Source organism: Thermothelomyces heterothallicus, assembly GCF_042370625.1.
Source record: "Thermothelomyces heterothallicus CBS 202.75 unplaced genomic scaffold P884_scaffold_1, whole genome shotgun sequence".
Classification (NCBI taxonomy): domain Eukaryota; kingdom Fungi; phylum Ascomycota; class Sordariomycetes; order Sordariales; family Chaetomiaceae; genus Thermothelomyces; species Thermothelomyces heterothallicus.
In genome coordinates, this window is record NW_027192562.1 from 64,179 (window position 1) to 91,232 (window position 27,054).

A 27,054-nucleotide genomic window follows, 5' to 3' on the forward strand; every position below is an offset into this window, starting at 1 on the left:
CCGTCCCGCGCCCAGCTTACTTACACCAGAATCAGAGTTGTGGGGTGGTTCTGTTCAAGGGGTGATCCAAGAGGCACGTGGTCGTGGACCAATCGGATCCTGCTAGAACCTTCCCCGAAGCACTTTTCACTGTTTACCCCCCTTGCTGGGAATATCAAACTGCAGCTTTACGCCGTACCGCGTCCTTACCGCACTGCGAACTGTGTAGTCCTGCAACCATTAATTACAACTTCGGCTCGCTGTAATCCCCTCAGCAAGGTTTGACCGCCGCTCTCTAATTGCTTTTTCTGGGCCGCGACTTCATATTTTGCCGACACAGGTTGTTGCATTTTTCTGCATTGCTCTGACTCTCCCTCCGGCCCCCCAGTCCCCCCGGGGCCCAACGCGTGGCAACCCGGGCCGTTGACGCAGCTGCTGCTCTCTCTCTCTATCGCGAACGACAACACAGACGCGCGTGCGCGCGCAGTAGCAGGAAAAAAAAGGATGGGTGCTGTTTTCTCCTCGCTACCAGGGACGCTGCTGCTCGGGGCGCTCCTGGCCGGACTGTACAGGCTGTACCGTGGGGCCCTCCCGAAGCCGCTGCCCAACATCCCGTACAACCGGGATGCCGCCAACAAGCTCTTCGGAGATGTCCCCGAGATGATGGCCTACGTCATGCGCACCAAGCGCATCTTTGTAAGTCATTGATACCCATTTTTGTTGCGTGAACCATGGACACCCTTCTAATGTCCACCCACTCACGCCACTGCTCTCGATCCCATGATTGCTTGTTTGTCTTCCCCCCTGAGCAACCGAGCAAATGCCAGATCTGATATTTGCCCGCAGTAACCGTGTTGCAGAGAATCTCTTGCGGCGGCCTCTCCTGACCCCCCATTCAAACATCTCTCTTCCTTCTCTTGATTGAGGTCGTCCGTTCGCCGATGGCTAACTATGGCTTCGTCGTCGCCTCCGCCATGTCGGACAGTGCTGGTTGACGTCTTTGACGATGCGGCACCAGAGCCCCATCATCCAGGCCTTCATCAAGCCCATGGCGCTGCCGTGGGTGGTGGTGACGGACCCGTTCGAGAGCCAGGACATACTGCTGCGGCGGACCAAGGAGTTTGACCGCAGCGGCTTCTTTGGCGACCCGATCGGCGGCATCTTGCCGGAACAGCACATCCAGTTCGTGTCGAGCGACGCCCGGTTCAAGAACAACCGCAACCTCATCAACCACCTGATGGCGCCCACCTTCATCACCGAGATCATCGGGCCGCAGCTCTACAAGGCCGCGCTGACCATGATCCGCCTGTGGGAGCTCAAGTGCAGCCTGGCCGAGGGCCACCCTTTCCACGCGCACCACGACATCAGCTACATGGCCCTCGACACCATCTTCGCCGGCATGTTAGGCCATCCGGAGACAGAGAGCGTCACGCTCGGCCGCCTGGACGAGGTGTCGGGCTGGGAGGCGACGCGCGATCAGCGGCTGCCCGCGAGCGAGGACGAGCCCGTCGTGTTTCCGGAGCCGGAGCTGCCCGCCATCTTCGCGGCCGCGCTGACGCTGGCCAACTCGGTCACGGACACGCAGCTGTCGCCCGCGCCGCGGCTGACCTCGTGGGTGCTGCGGCAGTTCCCCTTCATGAAGAGGGCCACCGCGATCAAGGATCAGTACATCCGCGACCGGGTGGACGAGGCGGTGGAGCTCATCGAGCAGGACGCTAGCGCGCCGCCGTGCACCGCCGTGCACTCGGTTCTTCTGCGCGAGCGCGACGTGGCGGCCAAGGAGGGGAGGCAACCGGACTACCGCAAGCGGGCCATCGCCGACGAGTTCTTCGGCTTCATGCTGGCCGGCCACGACACGTCGGCCACCACGGTCGCGTGGGGCGTCAAGTTCCTGGCCGACCACCCGGCCGTGCAGGACCGCCTCCGGGCCGACCTGCGCGCCGCCATCCCGGACGCCGCCCTGGCCCGCCGCGCCCCGACGTACCAGGAGCTGTCGCGGGCGCACGTGCCCTACCTCGACGCCGTCGTCGAGGAGGTCCTCCGCCACGCCAACACCATCCCCTTCGTCGTCCGCCGCGCCATGCAGGACACCACCGTGCTCGGCCGCCACATCCCCAAGGGCACCGACGTCTTCCTCATGGCCAACGGCGCCGGCTACCTCGAGCCCAACATGCCCGTGCCCGACGAGATGCGCAGCCCGGGCGCGCGGCGGCAGCACGCGAGTGCTGCTGGCGACAACAGCGGCGGCGGCGGTGGCGACGGCAGCGGCAAGAAGGCGCCGGCGCTGACGGGCGCGTGGGACGACCGCGACATCGGCGCGTTCAAGCCGGAGCGGTGGCTCAAGCGGGAGGCCGGCGGCGGCGAGGCGTTTGATCCCATGGCCGGACCGACCCTCGCCTTTGGGCTCGGCCACCGCGGCTGCTTCGGCAAGCGCTTTGCCCTGCACGGCCTCAAGATCCAGTTCGCCCTCATCATCTGGCACTTCCACCTCCTCAAGGTCCCCGACGCCCTTAACAGCTACGAGGCCGTACAGCGCTTCGCCCGGGAGCCGACACAGTGCTACGTGCGTCTGAGCACCACCACCATCTAGTTAATTAATTAATTAGTTGTTGGAAGCGGGAAGCGAGCGATTGGAAGAGAATCGAAAACAACAGAAATGATGAAGGAAGGAAGTGAGGAGGTGGGTTGGAGATGTCCTAAAATTACATCATGGGCGCCGTTGAATTGGCCAATTGGTGAATGCGAGGCGTTTTCTGGTTTCCTGTTGTAGGCAGGAAGGAAAGAGGGGGCGCTTTCTTGGTTGTGGAACGTTGGCCTCGGGCGGCCCTCTCTCTCTTTCTCTCTCTCTTCCATGCCTCGACACCTCATATAACCCCCAATCTCCGATTTAAAATGCAAGTCGGATGCAGGGTGCAACCTGAGCGGCTGGTAAATCCCCGGATTATCACTAACGTATGCTGTTCCATCATTTTCCATTTTCCCGGACATTAAACATCTTTGGTTTGGTCCGTTGGTCCGGAAATACTGTCGACAGATGGAGATGTCGGCTCTTGGAATTCCAAAATCCAAGTAATTATACGACGAGAGCCCATTCTCTTACCCCGCCCTTGCGGAACCTTCTTTACCGAGTGAATACTGATTTGCTCCCTGGAAAAAACACAAGGATCTGGAAATTTCTCAACGTTTATTCATAATCTCCCTGGGTCATGTAGGTCTCAATGACCTCGGGCCGCTCGCGGGAACCCACGTGTTCGAAGACTTGTTTAATCGAGGTCCGAGAGCGACCTGGGCCCGTAATTAGCTCCCATAGACGCCTCTTCTCTCTCGAACCAGGCACGATCCCCCGTCGCCTCTGCTGAGGGATACTAATCCTCGGAACAACAGCTTCCTTTTCGACAGATACGCCACGCACTGCTTTTACATCCGAGGGAGCCGCACTTGGTCTGGTCCAATCTCGGGAGGGGACGATCGATACGTGACACCCTTGAAGACCAGACCGGGACTATATGCCGTCTCGGAAGTTCTTGGGAAAGGCACTGGCTGGTTCGCTTCAGCGGTCCAGATGCAAGCTTGCGGACCGCAACGGACTCCATCGGCGATCTAATAGGTCCAGGACAGTCGCCGCCGCCCACACATCCCCGGCTAGGCATAACCCAGAAACCAAGGCTCGTGTTGCGCTCGTAGTGCAAACAGGATCCGCCCTACTACCAGGCCACAAGGCGCTGTGCCAACCGTATCCCGCAGGATGGCTCATCTATGCATAGGTGCCCTACCAAAGCAACCTCAGCCACGACTCAAATGCTCTTCCCGTCGCGGTATCTCCTCTCTCTGCTTCCAACTGCCTCTCGTGAGAGGGTAACAACGTCCTGTGACGTAAATATGTCCTGTTTTAAGGATAAAACTGTTTTGGGATCGAGATGAACCCATGGTGAGAACAAACAAAAGGAATATGGAGGAGGTGCTGGGTCGCTATGGCGCTACTCGGACTTCAAGAACCCAGGAAAAGACAGCAGGGGTAGCTTAGAACTGCACATATAGTCTGAGAACCAGGTCACCCACGCTGCGTGTCTTTCCTGATGGGCCGAGGCAGGTGGCGCAGCCCCCAGTCAGTTTCTCGCATCCTCTGAAATGTTTCTGATCAACCCAACCGCAGATCGCTGTTCATCTGCTCCGTTCGTCCGCGAGAGACTAGCATCCTGCAGGCAACTCTGAGCCCAGAACCCTCGAAGAACAACCCAGTTCTAGATAAGGTATGGAATAAGCAGCTTCCGTGCCCAGAGGTTAATTAGATCCGGTGGAGAGTTACAATAACCAGCCGAGGACAAGTCATTGACCGATCTCGGTGTCAGGGATCTGGCACCAGGCTAATTAATCAGTGGAAGAAAGCACATGTCGATCAGCAGAAGCCAAAGTTGCCGCAGACCACGGTCGAGAAGTACCAAGTACACCTTGCATACCTTAAGTAGCTTAATTACGGAGTGTAGGTATCTAAGTGTACCTTAGATTTTTGACGTATGTACAGTACATGAACCGACAACGACGATGATATACGTACCCGCAGTTGTTTTCAGGGTACCGGACGCCAGCACCTGAACTCATTCTACATGCCTAACGAATCATATCATCTTCCTCGACCCGAATCACGGTTGAACTCCTAGAATTACCCAACCACCGGGTAAAGCGGCGCGGAGCGGACGAGCATGGAAGAATGGGCATTGCAGTCACATGGTGCGGACGCGAGAACCATAGAAAAAGCACCACTAAGACATGGAACGTTCTCTCGACGTCACCATGCTGCCGAGAACCAGGGATCCAGTCCGTCTCGCCAGCGGCGCAGCTCCCCCGCGGGTGGGGGAACCGGGACGGAGCAGATCCAGCTACCCGGCTGGAGGACCCAACTGGCATGTCACCCGCCATCACATGGACGAGAAGCGATGGATCCCGGGTCATGGGCCGTTCGTTGCGCGATGCCGGGGTGGAATATATCCATATGAAGAGGTGGAACTATCGATGACACGCCGCGCTGGTGAACCCGGGCGGCATCTCCGCCAAGAGGAAGCACTGCAGGTTTATGGAAGCCTCCCTGTCGCCGCATCGACCTCCCTTTCCAGGTTTTCAAGATCGGGCATGACTTATCGCCCGTCGACTTGGGAATATTCCCGCCACCTGGTAATTGCCAGATCCTGCCCCTGTGTTGTTATACCTTTACAGGGGTTTCATCTTTGGTCCTCAGGGACGCCATGCATCTTTAATATCCATCTCTTGTGCCTGCTTACATACAATAGGGACGCAACTTGGTCCCTCAACGGAAACCGGACGTCCAACGCAAGCGAGACGCAGGGGCGGTAGTAAAAGAAATCTCCGAGCCAAGGTCGCACTGCTGGGCTTGAATCGGAGAGTTTAGGGCTTCCCTCGCGGTTCAGGAGAGGGGGGAAAGTTTTCGCGGGGAAGATCCCGCCGGACTCAAATGGGAAAGCAAGAGGCCAAAAGGAGACAAAGCAGCCAACGGTTTCCAGCATCTCATACGACCTGGCGAACATCGCTGCCCCATTCGGGTAGTGGCCGTCCTTGCTGAGGTGCCATCCGGCATGCAAAGCGCCGGGGGCCCCATAGAAGCATGGTCGAAGCTTTCCATTCCCCGGATTGCTTTGACCTCTCCCCATTTCTTCCCCTTGTTCCTGTGTGACGACCCTCGTGCATACTAATTATTCTCCCACGAATGCTCCCGCTCCGACGATGCACATGAATGCCAAAGCCTCACGCCCGTCCAGCCACGGCTAATATGGCCATTGCGACTCTAGAATTCAGCCGGAGCCACAAAGCGCCGCCCGCGAATTTAATAGGCCTAATTATTTTTTGTGGTGCACGAGAACGTCTTCAGCTTGACTGCCAAGAGCGGAGGTTTCCACTCGAAACCAGAAAAGCAGGGAGGGTAATTCACAACATAGTGTAATGAATGGAGTAGAGAGACTCGAGGAGAGCCGAGGATCTTCGCCAGGGATCCAGCCAGACAAGGTTACCGGCGGTCAAAGAAGATAATAAAGGGGGGAGGATCTGCCCGGTCCAACCGCAACGTTGGTTGATATACAGACACTCCGTGAGCCTTGATTCGACAGACTGGACGGTTCACTTCACTCCCACAGTGTGTGCGTGCGTGCCCGAGTGTTCGAGTGTCCGAGTGTCCGAGGTCGATTCCCCAAACGACAATGAAGCTTCAGCAGCGGAGCGTCCTCGCCGCCGCCCTGGCGCTGGCCGGGGCGCCGAGCGTCAACGCCGTCCTTCGCTTCTCGTGCTCTGAGCTTGTCACTGAGCGTCTCGACCCGTTCGTTACCTACCTACCTATCTACCTACCCCCCTACCTACCTAACTACCCTTCCCCATAATACGCCTTTTGGACAACAAGCTAACCCGTGGCTGCGACCGACACCAGCCTCGTCTTCCCCGGGTCGCCCGAGTCCCCCCACGTGCACCAGGTGGTGGGCGGCAACATGTTCAACATCACGATGGACCCCAAGCAGCACAACATCGGCGAGGAGGCGACGTGCACGACGTGCACCTTCTCGGAGGACTTCTCCAACTACTGGACGGCGGTGCTGTACTTCCGGGCGCGCAACGGCAGCTACATCCGGGTGCCGCAGCGGCCCAACGTCGGCTTCGACGGGGCGCGCGGGGGCGGCATGACGGTCTACTACACGCCCTCGTACCAGGGCGGCAAGGTGACCGCCTTCCAGCCGGGCTTCCGCATGATCGTGGGCAACCCCATGTTCCGGACGGCCGAGGAGGCGTCGCGGTACCGGCAGCTGACCTTCACCTGCCTCGACACCATCTACACGCGCGACGGCGAGACGACGTCGATGCCGACGCGCCCCTGCCCGGAGGGCATCATGGCCAACGTCCGCTTCCCGACCTGCTGGGACGGCAAGAACCTGGACTCGCCCAGCCACGCCGACCACGTCGCCTACCCGGCCAGCGGCACCTTCGAGAGCGGCGGCCCCTGCCCGGACAGCCACCCGGTCAAGATCCCCCAGCTCTTCTACGAGGTCATCTGGGACACGCGCCAGTTCAACGACAGGAGCCTGTGGCCCGAGGACGGCAGCCAGCCCTTCGTCTGGTCCTACGGCGACTTCACCGGCTACGGCACCCACGGCGACTACGTCTTTGGCTGGAAGGGCGACGCCCTCCAGCGCGCCATGGACGCCAACTGCGACGTCTCCTGCCCCACCCTCAAGACCCAGACCATCTCCCAGGCCAACCAGTGCTCCGTCCCGCGCGTCGTCAACGAGCAGATCGACGGCTGGCTCGACAGCCTGCCGGGCGGCGTCCAGATCGTCGGGCCCCAGCCGGGCTCCGGCTCTGGTGCGTAGCAACCCCCTCCCCCCCCCCCCTCTTTTATTTTTATTTTCTTCCTCCCTTCTTCCTTTCCTTCCTCCCTTCCTTCTTGCCCGCAGAAAAGAAGAAGAGGTTGCTGACCAGACCTCACATAAACACAGGCGGCGGAAGTAACCCTGGCAATGGCGGCGGCTCCTGCCAGGTCGCCAAGTGGTACGGCAACCCCCCCCCCCCTTTTTTTTTTCCCATCTTCAACCTACCCCTCTTCCTCATGAAGCCCATGGATTAAGTGACTGGAGCAAACCACGCTGACTGACGAATCTAACTTCCGGAAAACAGGGGCCAGTGTGGTGGACAGGGCTACACGGGCTGCACGACGTGCGCGGCCGGCTCGACGTGCAAGGCCCAGAACCAGTACTACTCTCAGTGCCTGTAGTGGAATTAGTAGATACACATGCATACCTAGGTTAGCCGAGGTAGTCGACGCAGGTCGCGGTGACGGAGAATGACAACGAACGGACGGTGAGGGGTGTCGCGGCATGTTGGTTGATTCCGTGGTGCGTTCGTGAGGGCTGGCTTTGCATGAGCCCTTTTGCGTGAACCGGAGGACACACGCTACTGCTCTTCGCTGTAAATAGGTCGCGTGGATATTTTGCTGCCATGCAACCCCGTGGTTGATGGCCCAGTATATACAGAGGCATATATACCTGTGTCCGTACGAATTAATTAGCTTCGCTCCTGACTACGCGCGAATCGGACGGTCGTTTGTACGAGGATGGAGATGTACAGTGTCCTAAATGGAGACCACGATCGAAGGAGGGGAAGGCGGTCTGGATCCTTAAGGGTGTTCAGGCGGCAGTCAGGTCTGAGGATCTGGTGGGCAACGAGGAGCTTGTCGCGGCAAGAGTCTGGGCGGTGGTGTGAGGGAGCGGTTCGTCGGTGATGTTGAAGTATTTGGCAGCGTGGCCCTTTACAAGTCAAATAATTATGTCCAACGCAACGAACAAATCCAACGCATATACAATGCCACAACACCCACGGTAAACCCCGCCCCGTGTAACCCCTAATTACACCTTGACTCTGAACCCGACTTTGCCTCCTAATTAGAGAACAGGGTCTGTACGATGCGGCTATCGCATCACCACTTCTAGCGAGCAACCAGGGCGGGACCAACTACCATAGTTAGCGTCCTACCTCCACCATTAGGCTACGTTTTTGGTGGTTCAGCTTTCACAGGCTAGCCCGATATAGCTGCGTTTTAATAGTTCTTGACGGCTCTGACTCGGGAACATAGTAGCTACTCGGAAAGCATTCGCTGCTCATCAGCGTCCCCTCGCCCCAGTACGCACTGCCAGGCCCGCAGTCAACCACGTCGATGCCGCTGTTGGATGCGCACGCGCTAGGTGCAGTAAAGGGAGCGGGCCCAGGTTCGTCATGATGGTCAGGCAAGATGACTTGCCAAGTCGTCCGAAAGGATCGGTAAAAGTGTTCTTTGGCACGAACTGATTCAGGTAGGGAGTAGATGGAGTACAACGGGCAATACGGTGCCTAACATACATCTTACCAGGTAATTACAGCCGGACGTACCATGACGAAGAAAGCAGCAAAGGCGGCAAGAGAGAAGTGTCTATTTTAGGGGGCCTGTTTCCTCTAATTAAATCCCTTCCCCGTGAAAGGTACTTCACTACCGATCTACCCATCCACCTGGCTACCTAAGCTATCTTGGGATTAGGACCGACGGAGTCAAGCAGATGACGCTGCTGACTTGACCCTGACTTCGCATACATGGCACCGTTGCGTGTTTACCACGAATTCCCTGCGGTTCTCACCTGTGGCATTAGGACACTCATAACACTCCTTTCCGATGTGGTTGTCGAGCCCGCAGCAATTAGTAAGAGCAGGCTGATATTGATATTCGTAGCTGGACGGGCGGCCGGTCGCCCGTTTCCAGTATGGACACTGGGGATGTCGCATCTGGGCGTCAATACAATAGAAGTGAATGATCTGAACCTGGCACATCGCGAATTTCTTGTTTTCTTGTCTTGTTGGTGTAGGGTGGCTGAGTGTGGTTGCTTGGTTGCTGATTGAAGAGAGGGCCAAGTAGAAGATGTACAGAATCGAGGTATTTATACTTTTCACATTGAACTCGGCGACTGCTCCCCGGTCTATTGTTTATAGTACATTGTTTCTGGTGGTTAGGATGATATAATGCTCATTAGATGATTCCTTTGTAAGAGATTTGCATGGTCTATGAAAGCCTTTGTTTTCCCCCCCTTTCTTCTTGTGGACATAAAGAAACGAACAAAAAATAACCACCTCGACTCAAACGAACAACATTCTGTAATAGTGATGAACCCTCCCACGGCTCCTTGTTGGATTTGGCATGTTAATTACCAAGTGCCGTCTTCAAGCTATCAGCTGGAAAACAGCATGAACTTGAAGATTTACAGGGGAATAATTATTCTCTAATTACAGCAGTTCACTACAAGCCTGACCATAGCAACGAACAACGATTTGAGAGTCAAGGAGAACCACAATAGGAAAACGCGAAGCAAAGAACAGTGCATGCTTGGCTAAAGTCAGGGAAAGTTGGATGGTGTTTTTCGGTACACATCTCTCCGTTTGAGATTAATTACCATATCATCGATGGATGACATGATAGCAAATAATATGATTCAAGAGTGCTAGCCGAATTTGACCGGGGTGTGTTTGACTCTTGTGAGTTCACTGCGGTCTTACCCATAATTCCCCATGCCACGGTCATCTTCATTACTGGCATTGTCTCCGTCTCCCCATCACGATAATAAGCCTATCCCGCCCTTCTTCTCGGCCGCGCCCTCTCCGCTTCATCCAGCACCCGCCCATCACCTCCTATTATTCCAGCCCGCCTAACTCTCAGCCAGGCTTCGGAGGGCGCAGTCTTCGCACTCGAGGTAGGTAGCAATTTGGTGCGCAATGTTCCCGGGTTGGTACAGCTCCGGGCAGTTGAGGCAGTTGCCCGAGTGGTTGCCGCAGCACACGAAAAGGGCCCCCATCCATATGATGTAGTGGGGCCGCGCCTTGGGCCCGCCCGCGGCGTTGGGCATGTAGTACGGGCAGAGACGGTCCCGGATGATGGACCGGGGGCAGAAAAAGCAGACGCACTCGCCGGTGCACATGTCGGTAAGATTTCCTCTTGGGTTAATTAGTCAGGTAGAGATGGTTGACTCAAGGTTGCTGGCGGCCTTTCTTGTGTTAATTAACGGAGGATCATGCAGCAGCGGTTCTTGAAGCAGTATTAATTAGTGGCAGAGTGGAACTATTTATGTATTGCACATACAGCTCAGTATCGCAGATTGGTTCTTTAAGCATGGTAATTAGGTACCGAGCTAACTAGAGTATGGTCCTCGTGAGTGTCCAAGCTGCCGCGTTGATGTTAACAGAGCTTTGAGGTAAGAAATAAGAAAGCAGAGAGGATGGAAGTTTAACAATGAATACCCTGATCACAGTCAGCCACGAGTGCCCTTGTTTGTACAAGATGCTGTTTATACATTCTCGTCCAGATTACTAGTAATAGGGGTTGGGATTCGATAGGGGTTAGGGTTGATGCGAGTCCGAACGCCGCCTGCTGCCTGCTGCCTGCTGCCTGCTGCCTGCTGCTCTAGCGTTAGCTTAAACTAGGTATAATTAGTGCTTCCCACTTCGTAGGTAGTGATCTTCAATTGGCAAGTGTTGCGTGTCGTCAGGAAGAGGACAGCTGGAGCCTTTACCGATTCTCCGCTCTGCACCTTTGTTTATAAGTGAAAATGAGAACAATAACAAAACGCCGGTCCACTCCTAGGTGTCATCCTGATCCCCGACTGAAAACTCTTGGTCATCTCCTACAATTGCTAGCATTTCATTTTAGGGTATGTCGCTATCGCACGCCATGAACTCGTTTGTGCCTGGCTCTCCTAGGTCCTCTAACCTCCAGGATCCTCCTAGTGATAGGACCCTTGGGTGTTCACTGTTCTTGTGCGGACTCCCCCCGACATCTGCACTCTTGTCATTGCTGGATTGGAAAGATGTTGGTTCAGGGCCTGACCACCGGGTCGAGAAGGCACGTTTACAGCTGCAGGGTGGCTCCGTCGTCACCTTGTTCTGCCACGTCCCCCGGGAAGATTCGTCCCCTGACATCAGTGAGTTTTCGCGAAATGGACCTTACTGCCCCGCTGTCGCGTCACAGCTGACATTCTGCAGCCCCAGAGCATCTCCACGAATCTCTGAATCTGTCGGGTGGCAAGTCGGGATTCTTGTTTGTGCACGATGCATCGAATCGGGATGTCGAAGCCTCGGTACGCTCCTTGCGCGACTCTATCGAGTTGCAGAGGCGGCACGGCAGCCGGGGGTTTTGGGTCGCCGTTAGCACCGCACAAGGTGCTAGTGTTTCCAACGGGGTTCGTAATGACCTGGTCGCCCGTTTCAGGGACGAGCTGGCTTCCGCTGGCATGGCAGATGCACCGGCAGTGGCCGCAAGTCTCGATTGCGTCCTCGAGATGCCGGTTGTCGACGCTGCTCGAATGGTCGGCGATGCTCTACTTGCGGCACCTCGACCGTCTCGTCCTGGGAAGCCGGAGCGAGGTGCACCTTCTGGAGATGAAATGACGGACCATGCTTTCCGCCACGCGTTTCTACGGGGGAACATCACCCCTTGGACACACATGGACTACCTTCGCGCCGCCTACATCACTCTTCTCGAATACGACGTCCGGGATCTTGACCTGCTTGAGGTGGCGACCATATTTGCGACCAGGATGGACAGGTTTCGACGGCGTAACTCGCATGCCCAACACCCACCTGAACCGAGGTATGCAATTAATTACATGATGTACATGAATGATGGGGCAGTAATTACTAGGAGTCTGATCCGCCGTGCAGCGAGGGGATTGTTTCGGATCACTGACACAAGGCAGAACCCTTACCGTTTTCTGGCTGTACCATGTCAGGCTTGCTCTCGTGGCAATGCTGAGCTTCAGTGTGCGAGGGCCCACGAGTTTCAAGGGCATCTTCCGTTACTTCCCGGAACTCGCAGACGAGAGATTGCCCAGTACCTACTTCAGCCCGGATGTATTGGCATCCTCGTACTCCCGGGATTACTGGATGCTGCCAAATCTTCGTGAGCTTGTCGAACTGGTGCAATATCGAGATTCACAGTTTCGACACAAGCTCACCAGACCGCAGCATGAAGAACCCCACCGGCTCCTCCGCTTCGCGTTTGCTGTGGTACAGATGTATCTCCGCCCCGGTGAGAAGACCCGTCGACGCGCCTGGTTCATCAACCTGGCCTTGGACTCGCTCCGGCGACAGACGATGCGGCTCAGATCGCAGTGCCCGGGCGTCCCTGCATACTCGGAGACGCAATCGCATTTCTACCTCCACCTCGTCCACGCGGCCCTGTTGCCGCTCACCCTCGGTAACACCCACCTCCTCCAGAACATGACCTACCCGCTGTTCGAGGAGACCTTCCGCATCCCGCCCTCGGCATGGACGGCGTACTACAGCCCGCAACTCTGGGACAGCATCCCGGCCCGCGCAAGGTTCCACCCGCCCGACCTGCAGCCGCTCCCAGACACCGTCAGCCCGGCCAACTTCCACCTCTTGTCCACCCACCCCAGCCCCAACGGATCCTTCCGGAGGGCCGGCCTCGTCCCCGAGCTCCCGTCCTTGGAAGTGCTGCAATTTTACCGCGCCGTCCTGCTCGAAGAAGCCAAACCCATCGGGGAAACCCCCACCCCCGCCGAGGTGACCTCCCACGCACACCTACTCAAATACATCCACGCCCACCTCGTCCTCGCAACCCCTCCCCCCGCGCCCCCGGACCGGTCGTCCGTCTCGCACCACCTGGACCTCCTGACGACCGCATCAACCCTCCCCAGGGACTACGTCGCCTTCTATCTCTCCCACGCCGTCGCCCTCCTCGGCAACCGAACCACAGGAGACGACAGCGACGACGACGACAACGACATCAAAGACGATGATAAGAAGAGCGTCCCGCTCCCCGACGGGCGGCGCATGCTATCCTCGGCTGCGGCGGCGCCGTGGGGCGCGCCGTCTGGATCGGGGCGGGGCCAGGGGCAGGGGCAACGCCCGGCGCGGTGGGAGGAGTGGGCGGGCGGGGAGTCTGCTTTGGTGCTGTGCTGGGACGAGGCGTGGTGTTCTGCGCTCGGAAGGGTCAACGGGCCAGGGTTACCGGAAGGGCGGGGCGGGGAGGTCTGGTCGAGGGTGGAAGAGGGTGATGATGATCGGGATGGGGAGGGTGAGGGAGTGGGCGGGGAGCAGGACGACGAGAATGATACCCTGCCGGGGGGAGAAGGGGAAGAGGAGGGCTGGGAGGTCATGTCGGCGGCAACGACGCTGATAGGTTGAATCTTGGATCTGCATGCCCGCTTGCCTGCCGCAGTCACTCTCGAGGGTGATTGAATAATTATTAGACGGTGGCACTCTCAGGGCACGATCCTCTCCGCGCTGACGGGACAGGTTTCAGTTTCGTTCTTGAGTTATTAGTCTAGACACTCGGCGCGCGCGTCTCATCGAGCAGCAGCACATCCCCTCCTTTCCTTAATTAATGAATAGCCGAAGCCCCACAAGGGGGTTCTCTCTAAAGCACATAGCGATACGTGACGGCCCTGTCGCCCTTCTCGGACAGCTCCTGGGACGTGTACGAGTCCAGCGCGCCCTCCTCGATTCTCCTTGCGCGCTTCCTGTTCTGGGTCGTGTATCCCAGCACGAGGATGGCGGAAGCGACGAGGCCGCCGCCGATGAAGCCGAGCTCGAGGCCGTGACCGAGGATGTACCGGGGGGCATCCTTGGCGCGGTAGAAGTTGGATGCCATGGCCTGAGCAACACAAGTCAGTCAGCTTTGCGCAGGATAGTTAAGATGAGGGACAGGCACTTTGCTACTCACACCTCCCAGATTACCCACGCCGATCTGGATGGCCATGCCGACGGAGCGCTTGAGGGAGCCGGACAGGTTGTTGGACAGCCAGGCGATGACGCCGGGGAAGGCAGGGTAGATGGCGCAGGCGGCGAGGAAGACGCCGCCGTAGACGACGCGGGGGTTCTCCTTGGGATCGGTGCCGATGCACATGGCGAAGCCGACGGCCATGACGAGCAGGAAGCCGGCGATGAAGGGGCTCCGGCGGCCGACCCTGTCGGAGCAGTAGGCGGCGAAGACGGCGAAGATGGCGGCCGTGATGTAGATGGGCACCGTCATCAGCTGGGCCTGGCTGCTCTTGTAGCCGAGCTCGCGGATGATGGTCGGCAGGAAGAGCGAGATACCGTACAGGGGGCAGACGACCTAAGTAGCAGATGTCAGAAATATGGGTCATGTCAGCAACGAAACAAGGGGGCAACAGGCTGATGGGGAAGTTGGATATTAGAGCAAAGCGCTTACGCCCCAATAGACGACGATGTTGACCCAGATCTGCCAGTCAAGGAACGCATCCTTGACGTATTTCCACTTGAACCCGTCGGCCTGGGCTACCTGCTGGCGGCCAGAGTCATCCCCGCTCTGACCCTGGTACTTGAGACGGTAGATGACGAAGGCTCGCTCCTCCTCGGTCAAGAAGGTAGCCGTCTCGGGGAAGTCGAAGAGGGCGAAGAAGGCGATGGCGGCGACGATGACGGTGGCGATTCCTAGACGAGCGCAATCAGCATCCAATTACGCACTACGGGGAAAAAAAGATGAAAAAAAAAAAAAAAAAAAGGGTCCCAGAGGCACTGGGAACGTGGCGATTGATATAATAGTTACCTTCGAGGATAAAGATCCACTGCCACCCGCGAAGTCCTCCGACGCCGTCCATCTTGCCGATGGCGAAGGCCAGCAGACCGCTGAAGGCGCCGGCGACGCTGGCGGCGCTGAAGAACATGGCCTGGCGGAGCTGGATCTCTTCGCGCTTGTACCAGTTGGTGAGGTAGTAGGCGACGCCCGGGAAGAGGCCGGCCTCGGTGACGCCGAGGAAGATGCGGGCGGACAGCAGGCCGGCGTAGTTGCGCACGATGCCCATCAGGGTCATGACGACGCCCCAGGCGACCATGATGGTGGGCAGCCAGATCGACGGGCGGACCCGCTTGAGCATCAGGTTGCTGGGCACCTCGAAGGCGGCGTAGGTGAAGAAGAAGGCGGTCAGGCACCAGTTGTATTGGTCGTTGGTGAGGCCCAGGGACTCCTGGAGGCCTTCGATCTTGGCGTTGCCGATGTTGCCGCCTGTTTAGGAAGAGAGATATTAACAGCGTGAGCCGGGGGGAGGGTCATTTGCGGAGAACGGAGCGAAGCAGGCAGCGCTAAGGAAAGGCAAAAAAAGGGGGGGCAGACGAACGGTCGAGGAATGACAGGAGGTAGAGAAGGGCGAGCATGGGGATGAGGCGCATATCCATCTGTTTATCATTTTCGATTCTCGGGTTAGCAATGTGCCAGGCCAAGGGAAGAGTTCGGGGCAGAGTCCAGGTCTGATAACCTGACCTACCTTGCGTAGGATGGCTTTCTCGTTGAGATGGGCAAACGATTGAAGCGTCACTGGCGGCACCGCTACCCGATCGACCTGCTCGACGTCCACCCGGTCGTCGGATTGCGACCCCGGGCCGTCGACCTTGTCGACGTGCGTTCCCATCTTGTCTGGGCGTTCGGGAGGTAACCTGACTGCCTTCTGTTGCGATTTTAACAGGGGCTGCTCTCTGATCCTGCTTTTTATTAGAAAGGCACAGAAAACGGAAGAGAAAGGTGCAGGGGACGGAGAGGCAAGGGAGAGCCAGAGAGACGAGGAGGGAAACATCGAGACTGCGGAGCTGCGTCGTGTGCATTCTCGCTTTAAAGCTCAACAGGGCAAGCAGTAAGCACTTCACTCCGAGGTTCCAGCACTACCAACTCCAAGTACCGGGTCCTATCCCTTTGCGACACCGACCGGCCAAGAAACGACCACCACAATGTCTCGCCTCGACCCGCCCGGTCCACATACCAGGCAGCCCGCACCTTTCACCATCCGTTCTCTTTCTTCTTTCCTCCCTCCCAAACTCTCCCCGCAAAAGCCCACCGGGACGGGACATGGGGGCCCCTCCCCCGCATGCATCGGCCACGGGGGGCGGTAGTAGATTCGTGCGGAGTGTGTCCACTTCCCCGCAAACTCGGCCCCGCCCCTAACTAACCCACACCTTCCGCCTCCCCTGTACGCCCCATGTCTCCGGCACCAATCAACCAGGAGCCAAAGTGAATCGCAAAGTAGGGCCCCGCGGTGTCGTACACTAACCCCAGAAGAGCCAGGATCGCCGAGAGGTTACGGCGGCCGGCCGGCTCTGGCAAGATCCCCTGGAATACATCCTGCTTCTGCCGCGGCCGAGCCCCATTGCCGGTCTGCAGTGTCTGGTGCTACCGTTGTCCCACGTGCACATGCAGACATGCAGGACATGGGATGCGGGGGGCGCATGGGGGTCTGGTGGTGGTTGGGGAAGGGGGGAGGGGTGCGGGAGGGAAGAACAGATGAACATTGTCAGCTAGTTTGTTCTGGGTGGTCAGTCCGGGGTGAATAGAACGGGCGGATGGATGGAGCCAACCTGTTGGATGGCTACTCCCCTCAGACGCGTCTCAGCTGTATGTATGTATGTACATACATAATTACAGTACAGAGTCATGTAGGCAATGATGAACTACTCTGACCTGGGATGGGAACATCTCGGAGCTCAATGTATCTTACGAACACAGAGTACCTCTGCCCACGTGCTAGCCATATGGGGCTTACCCAGGTGCGGGTGCTGACGGTAGCTGCCTAACGAGTTCGATGGCTGTTTGGTACTGTATGTACCTTCCTGGCCGTGGAATTTTTAGAAACAGCAGGTGCGAGAACACTGCATGTCTTTGCTGTGCGTCGGCGGGTTCTAGGCCTTCTCCCCAAACCGAGGGTAAGCGCGGGCGGAATTCGTGAATTAGCGTGATTTCACGGCGCGATTACTTATTAGGTATGGAGGAGGTAGGTACGAACTCGAGCGGGCTATTATTTTTTCCTTTGCCTTCCATCTTCTCACCTTCCTCAACGAGACTACGTGTCCAACTTGCCGGGATCTCGGGGGAATCATCAAACACTGAAAGCAAAGAAGAGAAGATGGTGACTTCTCAACCAGGCACACCGCGACAACCTCGATAGGTGATTAATATCAATTACGTTTTCATTACCGGTCTTCAATTCTCAGACATCAGGGGCCCAAATATACCATCAGCTATTCTCTCTCTCTCTCTCTCTCTCTCTCTCTCTCTCTCTCTCTTTTTTTTTTTTTTTTTTCTTCTCTCTTTTATTCCTGGGGGCTGTCATGCACCCCCGTGCTCCCGTGCTCTCTCACCGAGTAATTAGGGCCTTCTTACTCCACTGGTGCTCCTCGGCCGTCTTTCCCCTCCGCTTCTCCTCCCACAGACGCGTGGTCAGCTGCTTGTAGAGGAAGGCGTTCTGGCCGTGGTAGCGGATCGAGTGGTCCGAGTCGGTGAAGAAGGAGAGCTCGAGCCTGTCCGGGCCGACGCCGCCGCCGATGAGGCGGTCGCCGAGGGCGGCCGTGTTCTGGAAGTGCACGTTGTCGTCGCCGGTGCCGTGCTGGACCAGGAACGTGCCGTGGAGCGAGCGGAACCCGTCCAGGCGCGAGACGGCCGAGCGGTTGTACCCGTCCGGGTTCAGCTCGGGCGTCTTCATGTACCGCTCCGTGTACATGCTGTCGTAAAACCGCCAGTCGGCCACGGGAGCCGTGGCCAACCCGAAGGCGATGGGGCCCCTCTTCCCGTCCGCGCCGCCGCCGGACTCGACCACCTTGGCCGCGAGGTACCCGCCGTAGCTCCAGCCCCAGATGCCGATGCGGTCGGCGTCGACCCAGGACGGGTACCGCTCCGCCAGCCACTCGGCCGCCCAGATCTGGTCCTGCGCCTCCAGCTCCCCGAGCCGCCCGGCCACCGCGGACCGGAACGCCCGCCCGCGGTAGCCGGTGCCCCGGTTGTCCACCGTCAGCGTCGCGTACTCGAGCTCCGGGTCCGACGAGATATAGGCGTTCCAGTCGAGCGCCTGGAACGCCTTGTTCACCTCCTGCGCGCCGGGCCCGCCGTAGGGCGTCAGCAGCACCGGGTACTTCTCCTGTTTCTTTTTCTTGTTCTTGTTCTTGTTTTTGTTCTTCTTCCCGTCGGCGTCTTCGTCGCCCAGGCTCACGGGCAGCCGGAGCATGGCGCTCAAGTTGACGCCCGACGGGTGGGGGAGGTCGAAGTAGAGGATCCGGGGCAGGCGGTACTGCTGCAGGGCGGCGTGCAGGCGCGCGTTGGCCTCGACGGTGCGGATCGGCTCGGTCGGCCCCCGCTCGACCGAGTAGAGCTCCTGGTAGGGCACGTCGGGTCCGGCGTAGCGCAGGATGTAGTAGCCGCCGCCCCGGGAGAAGGAGGCGGACCAGACGGCCGGCACGTACGGGTCGACCAGGGGCTTCTTGGCCCCCGTCGCGATCGAGACCGAGTAGAGGTGCCGCTCGGTCGGGTGCCGCTCCGTCGACGTGTAGTACACCAGGCCCCGGGCCCGGTCGACCTTGAGGATCGACGCCACCTCCCACTCGCCCGACGTGAGCGTCACGTTGGAACGCCCGTCCAGCGAGAACAGGTACAGGTGATTCCACCCGGACGCGTCCGAGAGGTCGAGGTAGTACCGCTCCTCCTCGCCCCTGCCGTCGCCCTTCTTCCCCTCGTCCTTCTTCCCGCGGGAGCCGACGTAGGTGATGGCCCCGTTGTTGTCCAGCCAGCCGTCGGACCCGTCGCGCTCGCGAGTGACGGTCGACTCTGCGGTCTCGGTATCGACGAGGACGAGCTTCTCGCGGTCCTGCACGCGGTTGAAGGCGCGGTAGAGGAGCTTGTCGTGGTCGTCCGTCACCCAGGCGACCTCGCCGATGACGAGGTCGTCGGCCGGCCAGGCGGCGTCGACCGACACGGGCGTGACGGTCCGGGCCCGGACGTCCAGCAGGCTCAGCGCCACGGTCGGGTTCTTGGTGCCCACCTTGGGGTACCGCAGCTCGAGCTCGCGCGGGTAGGGCGGGGCGACGTCCTGGCCGTCCATGTAGTAGGGCACCGTGAAGGTCTCGACGCCCGTCTCGTTGAAGCTCAGGAAGGCGACGTACTCGCCGTCGGGCGAGTACCACAGCGCGCTGTTGGTGCTCAGGATCTCTTCCTCGTAGACCCAGTCCGGCACCGCGTGGAACAGGTCCGGCCCGCCGTCGTCCGTGATCCGGCTGACGTCGCCCTCGTTCCAGAGGAAGAGGTCGTTGCCGCGGACAAAGGCGATCTCGGACGACGAGGCCGGGTTCCACGTGGCGTACTGGATGTCGCCCGCCGAGTCCCCGACCAGGGGCTCCGTCCCGCCCGTGGCCACGTCCTGGACCAGGTAGTCGGCAAAGTACGAGTGGCGGTACAGCTTGGTGTAGTTGACGGCCCAGAGGACGCGCGAGCGGTCGGGGGAGATCTGGTAGTCCCAGTAGTTGGCCGGGATCTTGTCGGCCGCCAGGAAGGTGGTCCGGTCGCCGGACTCGACGTTCTCAAACACGAGGGACCCGTCGTCGTCCGTCGTGATGAAGTCGCCGTCCCGGTCCGACTGGACCCATGTGACCGACCTCGTCGACGGCGAGAGCTCACCGGGGCTGCCCGTCGTGATGTTGTATGTCAGCAGCTTGTTGCCATTGCCCGTCGGCTGGTGAGGGAACCGGGGAGGCTCGATGGCCGAGGCCAACACGGCCGCGACGCACAGCGAGAGAAGTCGTCGCATCGCCACCTCCTTCCGCCGTCTATTACGCTCAGGTACCGAGCTTCTCCGAGCGTCTTGCAGGTAGTCTATACCGGGTTGTGGAGGTCCTCGAGGAGAAGCGGGGGAGGGGAAAGGGAGAAGAAGCTGGAGATCGTCGTGTCGGGTAGTAACCATGTAATTTAACTAAATATTATGATGATTTCCTACGAACGGAGGGAGTACCGAGCACATGGTCGGACATGGCGTGATACGGGCTGGTCGCTGGGCATGTTCGACTTTGCTGGGTACACAGTACCATGTTATTTTGCCGAATCTTCCTCTCCTGCCCTGATTGGACTCTTGGCCGCGAACCGTTCATCCCCGGACGGCAGGTAATCCGCACGAGCATCGGCCTGCCACTGCGGGTCGCATTGTTGTGATACAGCATTGCCATATGCGGAAGGTGAGGATGCTTGGCCCATGTGCCAAGATGCTTGCACCCCGGCGCCCAGCACACGCAATCGCTTGGTATTTCGATAGATGAAATCGAGCGTGTTTGGTAGCTGCTTGAGCCAATTGTCCTGCTTCATTGGATTTGTTGGTCGTAATGTGTGGAGAGGTAATTCATCTCAGTGGGTAATTAAGATATCTTTGCTTGAATGTGTTTTGTTTGAGCGTAATTATGAGCTAGGTACGAAGTACTCATCAGTAATTATTAATTATACATACGTACCTAGGTACCTACTACACATTGGTAGACATGGCGGAGGTGAGTGCCGAGCAGCAAGGAGGCACAAGGAAGTTCGGTATGGTTATTTCACGTAAATATCTAGTCGGGAGTTTGGAGGTTGCTTCGGTTGATAAATAATGAGTTGAGCGACGTCTGCAAGTGCAGCGTGCTCGGCTGATCACACAGAGACTCGGCCAGTAATTAACCACCACAGAAAAAGCTACCTTGCCTAAGGTCCATGCAGGTACCTATCTTTACCTCCGGTCCTCGGTAATAACTCATCATGAACAAGAGTTTGGCTATCCAACTGACACCTAAACACAATAATATACAAAGGTGGCATGTTAACAGGAAACCCCGAGAACCAAGTAAAACCGGACGTGATTATGGTTTTCTTCAGGATCAGGCATTCCTTTAATAATACCACTCAATATTTTGCCGCGTCTGATTGTGAGCCGCATCAGTTCCACGGCATCCCGTAAGTCTATGATACTCTTAGAATAATAGCGAGTGTAGAGGTAAAAAAAAAGGGGGGGGCGGGGGGGGCGTGGAGAGTGTTAAAAGCATGACTCTATCTTGTAAGTTGATGGAACCTATCCCTACCACCGTCCGACTTTATCTCTCTAATATGTTTCCAAACCTATGCTTCGCATTCTCGGAGAACAGTCTTGGTCGATTGACGAGGTTTGTGATGGCGAGACTTCCAGAGGGATTCGTTCTCTCTGACGGCCCGGCGACACTTCATAGGTATTACCTAAGGTAGGTATCCATGCCTTCTTCCTCGAGCACCTGACAGAAGAGCAGGAACAATCCACGCCAGCATCATGTCTGCATCACATTTCTGCTATGTCTCATGCCGCCCTGCGCTACTCTGAAACGCCGGCACGGTGCTTATTGCCGCCTCTCAGAGCTTCGTTGGTTGGTTTCTGCTGCCTTATGAGCGCCGCCGATGTGGCCTTGGGCCTATTTAATCTCGTTCTTTTCTTTCACTTTCGATCTCAAGCAAGGTGGGGGGGCTGCTGTCTCTGTGCAGTCTTGAATATGCGCAGACAGCTACGGAGAGATACCGGGTACGACGATCAGTAACCTTCCTGAGATCGCTGTCAGCCTCTTCTGTTCTGGCCAGCTACTATAAAGAAGCATTCATTTAGGTCTTTAGTTCGGTTTTGGTCATCATACCTAATTACACCATGCACGTAATAATATAGTAATATGTAATTATTAATTAGACAGTCCACAAAGGGGAAAAAAGGAAAGAAAAAAAAACATATTTAAACCCGTTTCAGCGTCTACCCGCAAAAGTTCCTTCCGTACCTTCCCCCTTTGGCTTCTGGCGTCTCGGCTGGCGTGGGTGCCGCGGTCAAGGGCACCGTCTCCGTGCTCCTGGTGACGATCACGGGGGTTCCGTCCGCCCTCGCCGAGCTGATGTTCTGCTGCGCGTAGGGCACCGGCGTCGCCCCCGCGGCCAGCGTCGGGCCCGGCACGGGGTATGAGCGCAGGCCGGCCGTCACGTTGAGCAGGATGCCCGGGTCGTCGGGCCGGTAAAACTGGGTGGCGTCGAAGTGGTCCAGCTCCATGCTTCCGTCGCCGCCCTCGACCCACAGGTTGATGCAGAGCGGGTAGTTCTGCGCGCCGCCGGGCTCGGCCGCGTAGTGCAGCGCGACGATCTCGTGGCGCAGCACGTACGGCCCGTCCCGCAGCCCGCGCGGGATCTCGACCTGCCAGCTGTTGTTGGCCGCGATCAGCACGTCGGTGGCCCAGCGCTGCCCGGGCACGCCGACGCGTCCCGCGCCCCCGACCAGCTCCATCGCCGGCAGCGAGTCGTCCACCTTGGTCCACCGCAGCTGCCGCTTGTCCACCCCGGCGCACCCGCTCTCGGACCCCTCCAGCCCGCCGCAGGACGCCAGGTACGACAGCACCGGCCCCACGTGTCCGAGCGGCCAGCCGTTCCATTGCACGTGCACGCGGTCGCCCGCCCGGACGGGCGCGTGCGCCGGCGGGCTGGCCCCGTCGATGTGGCAGATGATGTCGGGCGACGAGTAGTTGGCCGGCGCCACGAACCCGTCGTCGATCGCCCCCGTCGACCAGCCCACGCGCAACGGCGAGTTCTCCTGCTCCGGCCGCGGGTCGAATCCTTGGTATACCTCGCCGTTGATGATGATGTATCCCAGGTGGGAGTGCCCCAGGGCGGTGGGGGCTAAGGCTAGGAGGGGAAGGAGGGTGCTCAGTCGTGGAGGCGGCATACCGGGCAACTTATTGTATTATTGTTTCGTCGCGGGGGGCGAGTTTGGTCGAGCCGCTGAAGAGGAGTCCAGGCCGAGAGATGAACCGGGAGAAGGGGCCTCGGAGAGATCAAAGATGGCTGATATGACGGGAGTCCGAGACCGTAAAAGGAAAACTGATATCACACTGCTGCTAGACACCAAATAACCAGATCGAAAGGGTGGTCGATCGTCTGCCAGGATAAGTTACACTGCTACGAAAACCCGGGTGACGGCATGCCTGGGGTCTGAGATGCGGATCGGTTGATAGTTAATTATATGTATTATCCCCGGTCAAAGCATCACCTTGTTCATTCTCACGCATCCTCCCGCACCGGGAGTACGTCATCCGCCATGACTATATCCTGTCAGATTCAAATTGCGGCGGAATCGCCCCCCAGGTCGGCACAATAATGTACTCCGTACAGTACAGTACGTACGTGGCATCGCGCGAGCATCCGCTTGGCGCGGTGTGGAGGCCCGGTTCCTGGGAGAAATAGGCGCTGGCGTTGGGTGGGCCTTGGCCGGAACGAAATGCATCATTTAAACGGTAAACAAGGGTGTTTTGCTCACCTTGGCCCTGACGCTCGACGTTGAGGAAGGAAACGGACCAAGGGGAGAGAGTTCTGCTGATCTCTTCTTTTCCCTGGCGCGATGGCATCTTCCGCTGGCCGAAGAATGGGGAAATTGTTCGAGTCGATCAGTTGGGGGCCCGGCAGACCGTTGCGGTATTTCGCAAATCCCTTACGCTGCTGGCTATATCTGCCTTTCCGGATAAACGAGCTTGTGCCTCCCCTCGAGGCGGTTCCAAAGTGTGGATCGTGTTGGTCTGGTAACGTCTGCCGAGAATGTGGGGTGCGTTTCATTTATCTGGTCGTGCCTGCCCCAGATGATTGACGATGCCGATCACACGGCCTGACGGGAGCAAGGCCCGCTAATTCACCATCAGCCGTTTAACTGGTCTGCGAGCAACGCTCCGAAATCCTCTCGCGGCCTCCGTATCCCATGCTCCGTTGACTTCTCTGAGCTCCGAAATTGACGACGCGTAATGTTGCGAGCGATCCTTCCGAGATCCGGGCAGCCTTCTATGGTCCTTACTAAATTACATCACTCATTAAGCAAGGAAAAGAGAATGTGTAAGAGAAAAAAAATAAAACACGAAAGAATAGGAAAGAGTGAGAAAACAACCCGATCGGTGAAAGTGGAGAGTCACGTACGGTATCAACCTTGGATTCACGATGAAGCCCGGCTTGCAAAGAACTTGAAGTCTATATAGTACTCGAGGCCTCCTTTTGAGACTCCAGGCCATTTTGGGGCAGGCAAACACCAAGTGCGAACCAAAACGGCCGTTGCTTTCCTGGGCGCGCTCTTCTCAAGCTGGTGCATGACTCGCCAATTCTCAACAAGTTCCGAGCAGGTCCGCTGGCTCAATGGCAGAGCGTCTGACTACGAGCCCTGAAGAGGGTCAGTGATCAGGAGGTTCCAGGTTCGACCCCTGGGTGGATCGTGTTCTTCTCTTTTGCCAGTTTTTGGCTGCTGCTGGTTTTCTTTTCTGTCAGAATACCCACTTAAGGTGCAATTGCTGGCGGGCAATTGCGGCGTCGCTTTTGCTTTCGACATCTTCCCAACCCAGGATCAAAAGCCCCGATTTGCTGGCCCCGGAAGGGCGCCACGGAATGAGATTCGAGATCAGAAGCTCGCGTGTACCTCCGTAATCCGTACTTTAATTATTTTCCCCGTTTAAGTTAGTCGTAGATGGCAGGAGACCACGTGGTGCCCCTGCTCCCTTGTCACCGCCAAACCCTAACCCTCAATCTTGACCCTCTCGTCGGATGTTTACAGTACGGACGGATGCTGACCCGACTCGGGTGCAGCCAACAGCCATCATCATCCAAAGGAGGGCAAAAGATGACAGCACGTACCAGACTCGCGACCAGAACCGTCCAGACAGCAAGGCCGGCACCCGTGTCGACTACCGCCGCCAAGCCGGTACCCAAAGCAACAAAATCTGCTACCACTACCGTGCCACAACCGATCCGGCTCTTCGAGGATGTTAAGGCTTGGGAGACGTGGCTCGAGGCCAACCACACGGATCAAGCCGGCTTGTGGTTGAAGATCGCCAAGAAGGGGGGCAAGATCGCTTCCATCACGTACGAGGAGGCTCTCGAGACGGCGCTCTGTTTCGGATGGATCGACGGGCAGAAGAAGAGCCTCGACGCGGACCACTTCATCCAGCGCTTCACGCCGCGGCGTAAGGGGAGCCTGTGGTCCCGGCGCAACGTCGAGAAGGTCGAGGCTCTGATCGCGGCCGGGCGCATGCGGGAGCCCGGGTGGGCCGAGGTCGAGGCCGGGAAGGCGGACGGCCGGTGGGAGAAGGCGTACGCGCCGGCGAGCGCGATGCAGGTCCCCGACGACTTTCGGGAGGCGCTCGAGCGCAACAGCAAGGCCAAGGCCTTCTTCGAGGGCCTGGGCAAGACCAAGCGCTACTCGTTTCTCTGGCGCATCACGACCGCGAAACGGGAGGAGACGCGGAGAAAGAAGATTGATCAGTTTATCACCCTCCTCGCCCGCGGAGAAACACTGTGAGCCTATCATTAGTTATTCCTTTTGCACCGCATTCCGGTGGGGTCTTCTGGACCTGCCCGGTGACTGGGGTTCGGTAGATACACATTCAACGCTATGGCTCTCGATACGACCAGTGGCAGCCAGCCTCTGGCCATTCAGGCCCCACCCTTAGTTGACCTGCACCTATCTGTACTCAGCACCCAACCACCGGGTACCTACGGAACTTTGTCGTCGGAGGTTTTCCAAATCACAACCCCGCAGAAGCATGCACCGGAAGACGTCCCGTACTTGCCTGTGCTACATTCCAAAGATTCCATCCAAACCAGGCGACTAACATCTTCAGGCTTGAGTCTCCCTCTCAGGAATGATTTGGAGTACTAGCTGCTTGCAATTTCTCAAGACTAACTCGCATCTCTGCTAGTAATTTTTTCCCTCAATTTGTGTTTCCTTCTTCGGAAAAGAGTGAAAATTATTCCGACTGGTGAGTTGTCGCTTCATTCACCCAACATACTTTGTTCCCGTAAGAAAGGCAGGATGTCTCATACGCGTGGACTGGACCATACAGATTATATACATTCCATACATGTTCCGACAGTACCTATCTTAGGCGCAATGCCTGTACTTTGATGCTAATGACGAGTCACTTCTTTTAACCAGCCTCGGTTTCCAGTTTTTCCTGCTGCCAACTGGCACTAGTCGCTAGAAAAGCGAGACAGGAAAAGAAAATCGCTAAAATAATATATATATATAAAGTAAGGGCAGGAAAGACATGTACGGGTTACGGTACATTCACCTCAGGTCGGGTGGATGCCATTCCTTCCGCAACCACACAATCTGGGCGAGGGGACGGGGCGATAACGACTTTGGAGTAATTAACCTTCAGATTCCAACATTTTTGTAGGGCTGGTTCGGCCGTGTACGTGCTAACTAATTGGTTCGTGGCTTGAAGGGACTGGATTGGTTTTCTCTGCCGTACCAGGCACCAGGCACCAGGCGTACCTGCCTGTGGCATGCAACGCTCACGTCCAATCCACACACGACCGGAAAGTGCCAGTCTTGTAGTTTCCCCGAACCCACCCCCCCCCCCCCCTTTCCTCCACCAAGAAAAAAAAAAACCGAATTTTGCCACGGCATCTCTGAGGTTACTCAAAGTAACCGATTCTTCCACATATCCACAGATCCTATATACCCAGGTTCCTCAGATGCTCAATAGGTTGTGGCGTAAAGAAGCACCGAAGAGCTCTATGTAATCCGTAATGCGTGCGCGGTACGAAGTGCTGAGAAGAGCGCCCGCTGCAGGTCTTGAATCGATTGTGTCCGATTTGGGTCTCGGGCTGCTGTACGGATTACATGCAGATCGGCGCAACCGGCCAAGGATCAAGCGATGGTGGCGGCGCCAGGGTTCAACATGGTTTAACTGGGAGTAATGCTCTCCTTGGCGCCATCTTCGCCAATG

At 57.6% G+C, this 27,054-nt stretch overlaps 8 protein-coding genes and 1 non-coding gene across 9 annotated transcripts; 5 read left to right on the forward strand and 4 right to left on the reverse strand.

The window, feature by feature from the left end:
• Positions 1-483: 483 nt before the first annotated feature.
• P884DRAFT_189829 (cytochrome P450) lies at positions 484-2,569 on the forward strand (the record flags this gene model as incomplete). The annotated part of the gene is made up of 2 exons (XM_069437472.1): positions 484-675; positions 965-2,569. 2 exons carry the CDS (start codon positions 484-486, stop codon positions 2,567-2,569), a joined length of 1,797 nt encoding a protein of 598 aa, XP_069301330.1.
• A 3,276-nt stretch (positions 2,570-5,845) lies between these two features.
• P884DRAFT_281448 (uncharacterized protein) lies at positions 5,846-8,879 on the forward strand (the record flags this gene model as incomplete). Its single annotated transcript, XM_069443551.1, has 4 exons — positions 5,846-6,301; positions 6,410-7,298; positions 7,947-7,993; positions 8,783-8,879. Exons 1-4 carry the CDS (start codon positions 6,186-6,188, stop codon positions 8,877-8,879), a joined length of 1,149 nt encoding a protein of 382 aa, XP_069301331.1. The 5' UTR covers positions 5,846-6,185.
• A 1,317-nt stretch (positions 8,880-10,196) lies between these two features.
• On the reverse strand, positions 10,197-10,466 carry P884DRAFT_189627 (uncharacterized protein; the record flags this gene model as incomplete). Its single annotated transcript, XM_069437449.1, has 1 exon — positions 10,197-10,466. The coding sequence occupies one exon, from the start codon at positions 10,464-10,466 to the stop codon at positions 10,197-10,199; it is 270 nt and encodes an 89-aa protein (XP_069301332.1).
• Positions 10,467-11,215: 749 nt separating this feature from the next.
• On the forward strand, positions 11,216-13,692 carry P884DRAFT_273703 (uncharacterized protein; the record flags this gene model as incomplete). Its single annotated transcript, XM_069442616.1, has 3 exons — positions 11,216-11,465; positions 11,527-12,133; positions 12,240-13,692. The coding sequence occupies 3 exons, from the start codon at positions 11,216-11,218 to the stop codon at positions 13,690-13,692; spliced, it is 2,310 nt and encodes a 769-aa protein (XP_069301333.1).
• Positions 13,693-13,924: 232 nt separating this feature from the next.
• P884DRAFT_273704 (major facilitator superfamily domain-containing protein) lies at positions 13,925-15,935 on the reverse strand (the record flags this gene model as incomplete). The annotated part of the gene is made up of 6 exons (XM_069442617.1): positions 13,925-14,161; positions 14,231-14,623; positions 14,720-14,961; positions 15,077-15,532; positions 15,645-15,702; positions 15,792-15,935. 6 exons carry the CDS (start codon positions 15,933-15,935, stop codon positions 13,925-13,927), a joined length of 1,530 nt encoding a protein of 509 aa, XP_069301334.1.
• A 1,713-nt stretch (positions 15,936-17,648) lies between these two features.
• On the reverse strand, positions 17,649-20,632 carry P884DRAFT_265633 (dipeptidyl peptidase IV N-terminal region-domain-containing protein; the record flags this gene model as incomplete). Its single annotated transcript, XM_069441960.1, has 3 exons — positions 17,649-20,149; positions 20,271-20,338; positions 20,415-20,632. 3 exons carry the CDS (start codon positions 20,630-20,632, stop codon positions 17,649-17,651), a joined length of 2,787 nt encoding a protein of 928 aa, XP_069301335.1.
• Positions 20,633-22,061: 1,429 nt separating this feature from the next.
• Positions 22,062-23,272, reverse strand: P884DRAFT_273706 (glycoside hydrolase family 61 protein; the record flags this gene model as incomplete). Its single annotated transcript, XM_069442618.1, has 2 exons — positions 22,062-22,995; positions 23,253-23,272. 2 exons carry the CDS (start codon positions 23,270-23,272, stop codon positions 22,062-22,064), a joined length of 954 nt encoding a protein of 317 aa, XP_069301336.1.
• Positions 23,273-24,449: 1,177 nt separating this feature from the next.
• On the forward strand, positions 24,450-24,540 carry P884DRAFT_t1. The gene has a single exon. It is a non-coding gene; the product is annotated as a tRNA-Arg (tRNA).
• Positions 24,541-24,941: 401 nt separating this feature from the next.
• On the forward strand, positions 24,942-25,619 carry P884DRAFT_265635 (bacteriocin-protection, YdeI or OmpD-associated-domain-containing protein; the record flags this gene model as incomplete). Its single annotated transcript, XM_069441961.1, has 1 exon — positions 24,942-25,619. One exon carries the CDS (start codon positions 24,942-24,944, stop codon positions 25,617-25,619), a length of 678 nt encoding a protein of 225 aa, XP_069301337.1.
• Between the last annotated feature and the right edge of the window lie 1,435 nt (positions 25,620-27,054).